At 33.1% G+C, this 14091-nt stretch overlaps 1 protein-coding gene across 1 annotated transcript; it reads left to right on the plus strand.

The window, feature by feature from the left end:
- Positions 1–6072: 6072 nt before the first annotated feature.
- Positions 6073–6585, plus strand: LOC111896828 (uncharacterized). The gene has a single exon (XM_023892814.1). It carries the CDS (start codon positions 6073–6075, stop codon positions 6583–6585), a length of 513 nt encoding a protein of 170 aa, XP_023748582.1.
- The last annotated feature ends 7506 nt before the right edge of the window (positions 6586–14091 follow it).

Consider the following 14091-nt stretch of genomic DNA (forward strand, 5'->3'; position numbering starts at 1 on the left):
CCTCACATGTATTGGCCACGTCATGTGTTGGGGCATAATGTCGAAGACCACTGCATGCAATCGATGCTATCTAACATTCCTGGGAACCCATGCTTATTTTCATGCACCATATACAATTAGTGGACATCATTGATCGTTGGTTTGTGCAAATGTCGTTCGCTATAAACTAAAGTAATAGCTTTCGCAAACTTGTACACGGTATCCCTTGTGGTACGCTCGGACATCGTCAAATACTCGTCCCATTTATTTGCTCCCATGCCGTATGCTAACTGACAAATTGCGGCTATGTATTTTTTAATTGAAGAGAAACATTTTCTATCTCTCGCATCCCACTTCAATTGAAAATATGGAAATCGGCATTGCAAGGCACCAACAATACGTAAAAACAACTCTTTCCTCATTCAGAACCACCGTTGAAAATTTTCGTACACAACGTCATCTACAATACATTCTTCTATCAGATGACTTTGTCCGAATTTGCGATTTCTCTTCGACGAAGGTCTTCTTGTTCGAAAATGTGAACTTTGAGCTTTCAGTTTTGGAAATACGCAACTGATTTTGCCATTAGGGAACCGACAAATGTTGATTCTTCTTGCGCCATCGAATCCGACGAACTAGATGACAATAACGACATTATGAATTTGTGGTTGAATGAGTTTTTGAGAGAAAATATAGAAATTGGTGTGATATATATATATATATATATATATATATATATATATATATATATATATATATATATATATATATATATATATATATATATATATATATATATATATATATATATATATATATATATATTAGGCTTGGTTATAATATGGATGATAAGTATTGTGTGAAGGTAGGAATGAATGTAGACCAAGAGTTTAAAATACATATTCTAATAGAATATATATTCTGATTGACTACAAATTCTGATTGAATGAACATTTTGAAGAATAACAACTTTTTGAACCATGAGTTAAAGATTAACAACATTCATTCTGACAAACAACAATACACTTTCTTTAATGATTTACGACAAACATGAAAAATATAAATAAATTCTTAAAGAATAAAACTAAATTTCATTCATTCTCTAACCAACGTCACCTATTCTTAGGAAAAAAGATATATGTAATTCTTGAATGTACAAAAACTGATATAAAATTTAAGAATGCATTCTAGGAGATTTCTTCTTGAAGAATGTATTTGTAAGGTGGACCTTTTTATTCCGAAAGAATGTTGTTGTTTTTGTAAAGTGTACCCTTCTATTCCGAAAGAATGATGTTGCTTTTGTAAAATGAACCTTGATATTCTTAAAATATGATGCTGCTTTTGTAAGGTGGACCAATTCTCTTTTCAAAAACCTACAACAACAATGGTGGATAAGCCAATGAGAAACTATTTAAAAATATTACAATCAAAACGCATATGAAAAAAAAGCCTGAAACAAAAACACAAATAGATGGTGTGCAACACAGTGACACACCCATTTGGTAAATTTCTTTGTGGGGTTCAAGTTTTATTTTATAATCAAACAGCTAAACCAAACTACCTAGATCATCCCTTGATCATTGAAAATATACACAATAAAAAGAAAAACATAGAATCTCTAAGTGGAATTATAGCAATTTTTTTTTCGTTTCTAGTTTGTTAAAATGAACCATAACCAATTTTTTTCTATATATCAAGACCTAAAAAAAAGCTAAAAAAATTATAGATAATTTCTTTATAGCTTTTGACGTCATTTTTTTTTTGACATGAAGAAGATTTTTTTTTTTTTTTTTAATTTTAATTTTTTTTTATTTAATTTTTTTTTTTATCTTTTCTTTGTTTCTGTCGAGCAAAAGTAAAACAAAGCACATTTTTTTTATCTCAACACCAAAAATAGAAGCCCAAAAGAAGAATTAAAGAATTTTTTTCTTATGGTGTTGACGTGAAGAACAAAAAAAAAAAAAAATCCTTTTGGATCATACCCATGTTTGTGGCATCAAAAGATGAAATTTTAAGATCAAACGTGGAATAAAGGAGTAAATTTACTTGTACTAATCCAAAATTAATGGAGTTTTGTGAAAAGCTTATCTAATGCCGACAAAAAACTGATTTAGATCGCCGACAATAGGATGATGGTTTCAAATAGGGGTGTTGAACGGGTAATTTTTTCGGGTTTCGGGTAATTCGGATCGGGTAATTCGGGTTTTTCATGTTAGAAAAATTTCCCGTTACCCTACCCAAATTAAATTCGGGTTTGGGTAATTCGGGTTTGGGTAATTCGGGTATCGGGTCGGGTTTGGGTAATTCGGGTATTACCCGAAATATATAATTTTTTTTTTGAATTTCACTTGAAAATAAATTTAATGAAATAAATACGTCGTGCTTTATTAGTCTTGTTTATATAAACAAACGAGACATAAACGATGTTACTCAAGCTTTGAACATTGAAATTTTTTAGTCAATAATACATGAGATATCTAGTAATTTTTTAACAACTTAATCTAATCTAATAAGATGTTAAAAAAACAAATACCTAAAGATCTTAATTTAAAAGTTTAAAATGTTTAAGATAAATGTAGCCATAAGTTTTGTCATGTTCTGAAGTTTCGTCAAGATAATGAGTTTGTTAGTTGCAATAAAAACTATAATATAGAAAACAGTTAAGTTTTAAAGAACGTGATGATATATAAAAATTATTTTTAATGTTGTTAGTGTTGTATTGTCATAATAAATATATTTATGTTTTACAATAATGATAGTTTAAACGTGATCAAATACCTGCTACATATTACAAGCTCTACAAAACAAAATGAATTTTTAAATTATTAGGGTAATTCGGGTAATTCGGGTATACCCGAAACCCAAAAAATGTACCCTTTACCCGACCCGAAAAAATCGGGTAACCCGATTACCCGGAAAAATTTACCCGATACCCAATTTACCCAACCCGATTTACCCGATACCCGAAAAAATCGGGCGGATAATTCGGGTATCGGGTATTTTCGACAGGGCTAGTTTCAAATAATACGAAGCTCTGATGGGCAGTCAATGGAAACGGGAAGGAGGGATATGGCCGAAGGTTTGATAGGGTTTTAAATAGAGTAATTTGCCTAAATTAAATGGTAGATGATTTAATTAAATATTTATTAAAACTAAATAATATTGGCTCATATTAATCCCTACATCCACACAATATTTGTTTATCCATATTTGAACCTCTCTCTCTCTCTCTCTCTATATATATATATATATATATATATATATATATATATATATATATATATATATATATATATATATATATATATATAGTTAGGTTATTTTGTTTTCACTATCTATTGTGTGCATGTATGATTGATTCTGAACCAATCATTTTAGTTATTTTAAGAAAGTAATTAATGCATATTAAATGCTGAAGATGTATCTGGATCAATCATTTTAGTTATTTTAAGAAAGTATATATATATATATATATATATATATATATATATATATATATATATATATATATATATATATATATAGGTTCAAATGAGAACACATATAAAAGGTGAGAACGTGAAAACAAATCTGGACTATTCAAATACTAAGATCTATGGTTACTATTAAACAGGCGATTTATGAAAAATTCTAAAACTACTGACATTTAAGTGTAACTTTTAAATGGTCAGAAGGGCATAATTGGAATTGCAACTTTACCTATTTCTTATAATTTTTCACCCTCTCACCTCTTACCTTTCTTATTCCCGTATCTATATCCTCTCTCTCTAGGGTTTTATAAGACGCAACCACCATCTTCGACCCATCATTGGTACAGAAGAGGCGTCGGCGAGACCAGATGAGGCGTCTCCTTCTTAATGACATCATCATCGATTGTATTGTGCCATCGTTTTCTACCAAACCGAATCTCGATTTCCAATGTGTCGTTTGAATCGCATACAGGTAATTCGATACATAATTTGGATGTCAAATTCGATACATAAATTGTATACAACTTATCTTCTTCCCCTATTCGAGCAAAGACTTGATTGCATATTGTTTTGGTTACAAATATTCGAGACCTACATCTAGATTCAAGAGACGACATTCTTTTGCTTGTGTATGTTTATCATGTATGGTACTTTACTCGTTTAAATTGGCTAATAAGAGAAGAAGATAAGTTGTGCACATAAGGTACTCGATGAAATGCTTGAATTTAGAAAACTGGAAGATGAATGCTTGTTCGATTCTTTCTCAATCTTTTCTTTGAGTTCTTTTTTCTAACGATATTCAATGAATGAAAATCAAAGCTAACCTTTTGCTACACCCTCAATGAGAAGGAAAACCAATAGAACCTTCAATTTTCTCTGTATTGATGCAAACAAAATTACTTTAAAATTTTCTAATTGTTTGCCCTTTGTTTTTTTTTTTTTTGACAAAACTGTAAAATTGGTCCTTATGGTTTGCGAAAAACTTTGAATAAGGTCCAAAAAGTTTTCAACTTAGATGGAAGGTCCAAAATCAAAAACTTTCTTTGATTTTGGTCCAAAAAAACTTGAAAAGACGGTTATGCCCTTTTGTTTTCTTTTTGTATTTTCTTTAATTATTCTTTTTTTTCTTTTTCTTTTTAAAAATCAAAATAACATTAAAATACTTATAGAAAAAGGAAAAAAGAAATCAAAAGGGCATAACCGTCTTTTTAAGTTTTTTTGGACCAAAAATCCAGAAAAACTTTGATTTTAGACATTTCATGCAAGTTAAAAACTTTTTGGATCCTATCCAAAAGTTTTTGAATACCACAAAGTTTTTGAATACCACAGGGACTAAATTTGCAGTTTTGTCTTTTTTTTTTTCTCCTTTTCTGGAATAATCATACATGAATATGACTAGAATCATACATGAATATAATTATAACCATATATACAAGCATTTGTGAATAAATGAAGAAGCATATATACGTTATTATAGCTTGTTAATTGTTTTTTTTAATATCATTGAACTCATTTTACATGTATGAATTTAAGAATAAAGTGATCACAGGTGTCTTTGTTTTTGGGTGTGATGGTAGCATCATGATTATAAATGTATTAGATATTTTTTTATTTGTTTCATTCTTTAGTGATTTAAACTGATTTTTTAACTTCACATTATCCTTTATTCATTTACGATTACACATGTATTCAATTTTTTTTACATTTGTATCGTGCTTTCATCATTTGTGATTATAATTGTTTTGAGTTTTTTTTATCTATCCTATTGTGTGTTATTAATTAAAGTGTTTATTGTTATTTATAATTATTCATGATTAACATAACCCAATCAAATAAAATTCTAAATATTATTTATAAGTTCATTTTTATGTACGTTTCAATCATTAATGAATTTAACATAAAAGTATTTTTTTAATCTAAATAAAACATCGTTAAAATTCAAAAACCTAGAAGTTATAATTTTTTTTTTCATTCATTAGTGAATGAATACGTATGAATCATATCATATGGTATACAAAAAAAATAATAAATTTTTTAAATATTTTATTAATAAAAAATATATTTTTTTTGGAAACGGTAGTAATCCTTAAATTTAAGGAAAGTGGTTTCTAATTTTATATAATTTAATGCAAAATACAATTACTAATATTCCCTTATATATTAATTGGTCCAAAATTGTTCTCGCCTTCTCCACCTTTTAGGTGTTCTCATTTGATCATTTTCATATATAGCCGTTGGGAATAAAAAGAAAATAAACATTTTGCAACATTGTCCAATTAGATGAGGAGGTACAGGGCGGTGAGGAGAAACTGTTAGCTGTATTGTATAGCCTGATAGTTTGTGTGTATAGGCTTTTGTATTTGGGCCCTTTTGTGTTTGTTTGAGTAGCCCACTATTGTATGTATTTCCTATATATTCGTTTAATGAGAATGGGGAGGCATGGGAAATTACGTCAAATAACATGGTATCAGAGCAGGTCGACTAACCCTACCCCTCCCTCGTTTTTGCGGCTCCACTTCTCTTCTGTCTGTCGATCAAAGCCTTGCCATCTGGATCAAGTAATTTCGTCATCACCCTATTCTATTTCTCTATTTCTTTCTTTCTCCTGTCTTCAATCTTCAATATGTCTGGGTCTAAATCAGAAAAACCCTATGGTATTACGAACATAAAATCTTATGTTCCTCTCATCTTGGACACTGATCGCATGAATTATGACTCGTGGCGAGAATTGTTTGAAAATCACTGCAAGGGTTTTGGAGTTCACAAACATCTTCTACCTCCTGCCTCCACTGCCGAGATCTCCACTATCACCTCTGAAAAGTCTACCACTACAGAACTCAAAGAAGAATGGGAAGAGATAGATGCGATTGTCAAAGGTTGGATTTATGGTACCCTTACTCAACCTCTTCTTCAATCTATTATCAAGAAGAACACCACTGCTTATGATGTCTGGTCTAGTCTTGAAAACCGTTTCCATGATAACAAAGACACACGAGCCATGGAGCTTGACATAGAAATTCGAAACTTATCGATGAGTGATTCCTCCATGGATGATTATATCAATCGAGTATCAAAACTTGCAGATATGCTCGACAATATTGGTGCTTCTGTTCCCATGCCTCCCCATTCTCATTAAACGAATATATATGAAATACATACAATAGTGGGCTACTCAAACGAACACAAAAGGGCCCAAATACAAAGGCCTATACACACAAACTATCAGGCTATACAATACAACTAACATCCCCCCCCCCCCCCCCCCCCCCCCCCCCCCCCCCGCAGTTTGAACGGTAGTGGAAGGAAGAATGTTCAAGCTGGACCGAAAATCAAGAAACAAAGGTGCAAACAGACCCTTTGTAAAAATGTTGGCATACCGAGACGATGAGGGAACATGGAGAACACGAATCTGTCCAGTGGCAACCTGATCACGAACAAAGTGGATATCAATCTCGATGTGCTTGGTGCGCTGGTGTTGGACAGGGTTCCCAGTCATGTACACAACACTAACATTATCGCAATACACGATGCTAGCTTTATCAGGAGGACGATGAAGCTCACGAAGAAGATTTCGGATCCAAGCAGTTTCAGCAACTGCATTCGCCACCCCCGTGATATTCAGCTTCGGCACTTGAACGAGAGACTGTGGTTTGGCATTTTGAGGACCAAGACACCAGATTATGACCCAGAAAGATACAAAATCCAGAAGTGGAACAACGTGAGGTGGGGCATCCAGCCCAATCAACATCGGAGTAGGCCACCAGTCGTTGAGAAGAGGAGGTATACAATTGAAGACCAAGAGACACCGTACCCCGAAGATACCTTAAAATGTGTTTCAGAGCATTGAAGTGAGGTTCTCGTGGATCATGCATATAAAGACAAATTTGTTGGACAACATAAGTGATGTCAAACCGTGTAAAGGTAAGATACTGAAGAGCCCCAACGAGACTACGATACAAAGTAGGATCGGAGACATGAGGGCCGGTATTATCAAGTTTGGCAGTGGCTTCGGCAGGGGTGCGAGCAGGCTTGCAGCTGAGCATGTGAGCTTTCTCAAGAATCTCGAGAGCATATTTCTGCCGAGACAGGAACATGCCTTTATTATCACGAGACACAACAATACTAAGAAAATAATTGAGATCGCCAAGGTCAATCATTGAAAATTCGCATGCTAACATAGAGATGATGCGCTGTAATAACTCAGTAGAAGAAGCTGTTAGCACAATATCGTCAACATAAAGGAGTAAGTAGGCTGTGTGAGATCCCTGTCGATATATAAATAATGATGAGTCACAGCGGCTATGCACAAAGCCAAACTGAAGAATGTATTGAGCAAATCTGTGAAACCAAGCCCTAGGTGCCTGCTTGAGACCATAGAGAGATTTCTGTAGTAAACAAACATGGTCCGGGTAACGAGAGTCACGAAAACCCGGAGGATGCTGCGTATAAACCGTCTCTTGTAGGTGTCCATGCAAAAATGTATTTTTTACATCTAACTGTCGAACCGACCAATGAGAGGAAACGGCCAAAGAAAGAACAGTGCGGATGGTGGCAGGCTTAATGACCGGGCTAAAGGTTTGGTCACAATCAATACCCGGGCGTTGAGCCTTACCATTTGCCACAAGCCGAGCCTTGTAGCGAGATAGAGTTCCATCTGCATGAAGTTTCTTTTTGAACAACCATATACAGTTAATAACATTAGCGTTAGAAGGGCGCGATACAAGGGTCCAAGTCCTGTTTGAAATAAGTGCTTGATATTCCTCGTTCATAGCATGGTGCCAATTGGGGTTCGTAAAAGCTTGAGAATATGATTTAGGGAGTGGAGAGGTGGAATCAACATGAAGATTCAAGCGGTCAACCTTTTTGATAATCCCATGGCGAGATCGAGTAGCCCACTATTGTATGTATTTCATATATATTCATTTAATGAGAACGGGGAGGCATGGGAAATTACGTCAAATAACAGAAACCACAAGGGGCTACACTTCAGACTAAACTGCACTCAGGGAGTGGAGGAGTGATGTTCCAGGTAGGTCTGGTTTGGTTCTAACTATCGCATGAGAATTGCTCCGGTATACCGTCCGGCCTAATAAATCTTCATCTGATAGGTTGCTTTGCACCAAAATTTATAGAACTTAAGAAATACTTCCTAATAAAATATGAAAAATTACCAAAGAAAAAATGAAATTCAAACCCAGATAAAGTTTCGGTTGATCTGATTCTAAATGGTTCAAGTCTTAACATATTTAAAATATTATTAGTCTCCCACGTAAATACTAAGGCACGTTTATTCTGGATCATTGAGATGGTGAATTAGTGTTTTTTTATTTTTTTTATTTTTTTTATATAATTAGTATTATTCTTTTAACAACTTTATTCGGTCACTTAATGTTTAATATTAGTGAAAGGAACGAAGCATCAAATACTCTAAAGCACTTGAAAAGCCCCACCCAAGCCACTGTATCATGGGTCATTACCTACAAAAGCATTGAACATTTGAGACGCACGTATCTTAATCTACTAATCCAAAGTTTATTCTTTTTTTAGTAGAAAAGAAAATTGAATTAAATCTTCCACCATCTTATCATTTTGTTGTAAAAGAAAAGAAAAATACCAAAAAAATCTCAATTTTTTATATATTTAGTTGGCAAAAGCCTAATTTTATAAAAACGATAAGTTTTTAGAAACATTTTATTTTTAACCTATTATCCGGTCATCAATCGGTTCTTCTTCTTCTTCTTTTTATTTTTTTTTTCAATTTATTTATTTATTTCTTTTGCAATAGTGTCCAAAGTCATTTACTATTGGTAATATTCATAAATAACCTTTTGGGTTGACCTTATGTCACAATTAACAATAAGAAAATAGAAAAAAATGTATTAATTTATTATGAATTAATGAATTAATTAGAAATTATTTTGGAATTAATTAAATAGTTTTAATTAAGCAAAATGCTTGAATATTAATTAATTCCTAGAGATAAATTGGAATATTATAAAAGCCTCTTGGAAGATGAAGTGAATGAAATTAGGATAAATATCCTAAGATACGACAAATTTTGATAATGATAAAGATAATATCCTAAAATAAGACAAATTTTGATAATGATAAGGATTATCCTTGAGAATCTGATCAACTTAAGTATTCTGGTTGATGCCTATAGATGAAGGCATAGGGATTAAACCCTAGATGATCTTTCCCTTCAAAATTTTGTTCTACCCTTTTATGACTCTCTCCATATTTTGAAATTTATATCCCTCCCTTAGGAGATATAGTTCCGACTTATCCATCTTTAAAGTTTTCCTTGTTTGCTTCTTGGAGTCTTTGGTCTGACTATATTAGAGAGATTCTCTTTTGGGTCCTTCATCCTTTACAGAATTTGTCAATAATTATAAGGATTATCCTTGAGAATGTGATCAACTTAAGAATTCTAGCTGATACATATAGATAAGGATTAAACCCTAGATGATCTTTCCCTTCAAACTTTCGTTCTACCCTTTTATGACTCTCCATTTTTTGAAATTTATATCCCTCCTTGGGATATAGAAATTTTGACTTATCCCTCTTTAAGGTTTTCTTTGTTTGCTTCTTGGAGTCTTGGGTCTGACTACATTAGAGGGATTCCTTTTTTGGTCCTTCATCCTTTGCAAGATTTGTCTTACATGGTCTAAAGATCAAGAGGTTAGTGTTCTTACCTTTCTTTAGTTCGATTTCAAAGTAGGTTGCTATAATTAGTAAAACCTAGATCCTAGGGTGCATGTACACATAGGTATTTGTTTTGTTTCCGCTGCCTTCGTTGTATGTATAAACGCATAGAAATACAGTAGTGGTATCAAAGCCCAATTGGTTTTAGTTATTTTTATTGCTTAAAATCAAAAAATCATGAAACCTGCTAGACATAGCCGTGGTGCGCCCCTGCTGAATGCGATGTGTCTGGCTAAGTTTATCAAATTTTGGATTTTTTCTGTTTTTCGAAAACTTGGGGATAACCTCTTGATTAAAATATTATTATTATTATTTTTTTTTTTAAATTTGAATACTCAAATCTAGGATTAATTTGAAATATTATTTGATAAGAAATTAAATTTGAATATTATACAAAACTTGAATTTAAATTTGAATATTTATCTTCAAATATTATTTAATAAGAAAAGTAAATTAGAATATTTAAATAGAAAAAAAATAAAAATTTAAAAGGTTTAAATTTAGTAGATGGTATGATTACTATATGTATAATAATCATACAACATGTGTCCTCACATGCTTAGTTAAAACATTATCATTGAATGAAGACTAGGCGCACCCACTATTAGGGGTGTTTGTTTCCATGAATCGGTTTGATCTGATCCAATAAAGTAATTGCAAAATGATTTCAATTTTCAAAACATGAATCCAAATAGTTCAAACTAAATTCAAATACGATCCGAACCAACCAAATTACAATCCTGTTTTCAAAAGGTGGAACATTTAAGAAAATATGTAACATGAATATTAATCAACTCTAAACATAAATAAATTGTTTGGTTGAGAATTAAAATTTATGAACAGGTATTCAAGAAATATATTATAATTTAATATTTTACGGATAAATCTCCTTTGAGAAGAAAACATTAAGGTATTTTATTGGATAGTACATTCTAATATATTTAAAAATACAATTTAGTAAACTAATAAATAATTAAAAGATGGATACCGAAAACAAATATATAAAAATAATAAATAATAAACTCTTATTTTGTTTTTTTAGACTATTCGGTTCTAATTTATAAACTATAACCAATCCGAAATCCAAAATAATAATTCAGTTTTGCTGAAAACTCATCAAAAAATCCAAATATCCGAACCAAATAGTCAAACCAAATTGTCCAATTGGATAATTCTGTTTTATCCAAATGGTGAACAACCATACCCACTATAATACTATAAGCGAGGTTTAAGGAGGTCTGTTTGATTCCGAATGAGTTCGGTTTTCAAAAACATCATTGCTTACCACCCTTACCGCCTTTTTGTATTTTGAGAGTGGAGTTATTGAAAGGGTTTGATCGAATTTTGTTTCAAGATAAAAGTATTAATCAAGTAATAAAACAAAATTCTAGTTTTATTGTAACACCATGTTTCGAGTTGTTTCATAATTCGGGACTGTGACCCGACGGTGAATTATCATAAGGCATCAGGCCTTAGGGAAGGAGAGGTTTAGATCCATTTGGATGCGGTTAATGTAGATTATGTGATCTAAGAGTTTGGTTTGTGCTTTGGAGGCCAAGGTTATAATGGGAAAAGTGGTGTCTCATACTTCTTTTATGAATTAAGGATTTTAGTTCGATGTTTCTTAAGTTAAAAGTAATAAGAGAGGGTTGTAGAGCTCCTCAATACCTTTCCACAGATATAAAGATCGTCGAAATCGGAGTTGAAACGAAGAAGTTATGACCGTTTGATGTTGTGACAGATTTTGGGTTAAGCCGCGTACGCTGGGCGTACGGGGAAGTACGCTCAACGTACTAGGGTATCCCTGAGTACGTTGGGTGTACCAGGAGTAAGGTGGGCGTACGCAATCAGTGTCCAAACCCTATTTTTGTGGTTTGAGCCCTATTTAAGCTCCTTAACTTCCTCAAACCCATTCCATTCCTAGCCTCCACCTCTCCAACACCATCCCTTGAAAACCCTAACCCTAGTTTGAGCCTTTTGAGTAAAAGAAGGTGTGCATTAGTGCTTTGGAGTGTTCTTAGTGCATCTTGGAGAAGAAGGAGCTCCTTGAAGAAGTTTTGGTTGCATTGGAGCTTGTAGATCTAGACTTTGTTCACCTTGAGTGTTATGAGATTTTGGTCACTTTAGTGCATAAATTTTAGATCTTGAAAGTTTGTGACCTTGTTATAGATAAAGTTGGAAACTTTATCCATCTAAACATCATATTGATTCAGATATAAAGGCTCGAGACTTGTACTTAATGGATTAAGTTGGAAAAGATGCACTTTTGGTCCCTTTTAAGATTAAAAAAATCTAGATCTTGGTCGTTTGGACCATTCTAATGGATAATGTTGGAAACTTTATCCATTATGGAGTTATATGGAAGCATAAAAATGTGATATTGGTCCTTTTATTCCGTCAATGCACGAGTTAGTGGTATTTTGATGAAGTTAGAAATTTAGGGCTCTGGTTTGGACACCATTAAGCCATGTAAAGTCATAAAGTCAGGAACTTTATGACTTAGGACATCCCATAAGAATCAAATCTGGAAGTTACGCATGTTGTCTTAAGGCATTAAGAGGTTTGGAGTTGATTTTTGGGCTTCAGTGTGGTACGCTTGGCGTACCAAGATGGTACGTGGGGCATACGCACCTAAATGGCTTTTGGGCCATTTTTGGGCCTTAAGTCATTTTGGATTTGGGCCTTGCTTTGTTGGGCTAAGTATAGGAAGGGTAAAATAGTCTTTTACCCATTATTATGAGGAGATATGAATTGAACCTTGGATTATAGGAAATTTTCCTAATTATTAATTAAGGATAATTTGGATGTGTTCGGTGTGAGGAACCCGGTAGTAGCAGCGCATGTGTGTTCGGTTATCTCGGATTGAGGTGAGTCTCCTCCCAGTGTTTGATGGGTCGAAGGCACTGATATCGGCGCATGGATTACTGTTATTTGTATGCTAGCTTTCCGTGTGACTCTTACATGTGTTGTATGTGTTTGTATATATATTGGGCGGGGATTGATAAGTGTGTTGGGTGGGGCCTATCGCATGTTACTAGCAGATCTGTTCCGGTCGGGGCCCCATGGTTATCGGGCAAGGTCCATGTGGTATTTTGGGGAGCTCACTAAGCTTTGTGCTTACGATTTTATGGTTATGGTTTCAGGTACTTCTAGTTCGAAAAGGAAGGGTCCGGCTTGATCGCAACGCATCCACTCATGTTTATGCAACTTTATGATTTTAGGATTGTACTCTGATATACTTTTGAATGATTGAAAATGATAAATGGTGTTTATGGTTGATTTAAAAATGAAAATTTTACCTTATGATTTTTGGGATGTTACAAGTTGGAATGAGAGCCTTGGTTTGAGGGATTCGAACACACTCTCGGGTGTGACTGAACTCAAACCAAGGAGTTGGTAATCTTTTAAAAGAAAATAAATTTCTAAAAAGAATTTTATAAAGAAAAAAGGGGTGTGGTGCGTGCAATCAGCCGAACTCAAGTAACTGATTCCTAGAATACCTATACATGTTGATATGTTATATGATATGAATGTTTGCATGCTAGGATAACGCTAGGGATACTTTCAGGAATTGCATGATAGATCGACTTGATTTGTGATGCCTTGTAGCCTAGGAAACATTGGGCGCAATGATGGATTGGGAATATGTATTGGTATCAGTAATTGCTAAGTGTATGCTTTAAAAATTATATATGTTTTTATAATTATTAATAAAAAGAAACTCAGAAAAAATGATAACTTGGAAATTATTTGATTCTATAAATGCTGACTATTTTCTACAATGATCTTATAACATCATGAGTGATTTAACATTTTTTTTTGACAAAATTGCACAAATGGTCCATGTGGTAAGCTGGAAATTGCCACTTTGGTCAAAAAAAAAAATATTTGGATTAGCACCAGAGGTCCGAATATTTCATTTTTTTGCAAGTTTGGT

Source organism: Lactuca sativa, chromosome 9, assembly GCF_002870075.4.
Source record: "Lactuca sativa cultivar Salinas chromosome 9, Lsat_Salinas_v11, whole genome shotgun sequence".
Classification (NCBI taxonomy): domain Eukaryota; kingdom Viridiplantae; phylum Streptophyta; class Magnoliopsida; order Asterales; family Asteraceae; genus Lactuca; species Lactuca sativa.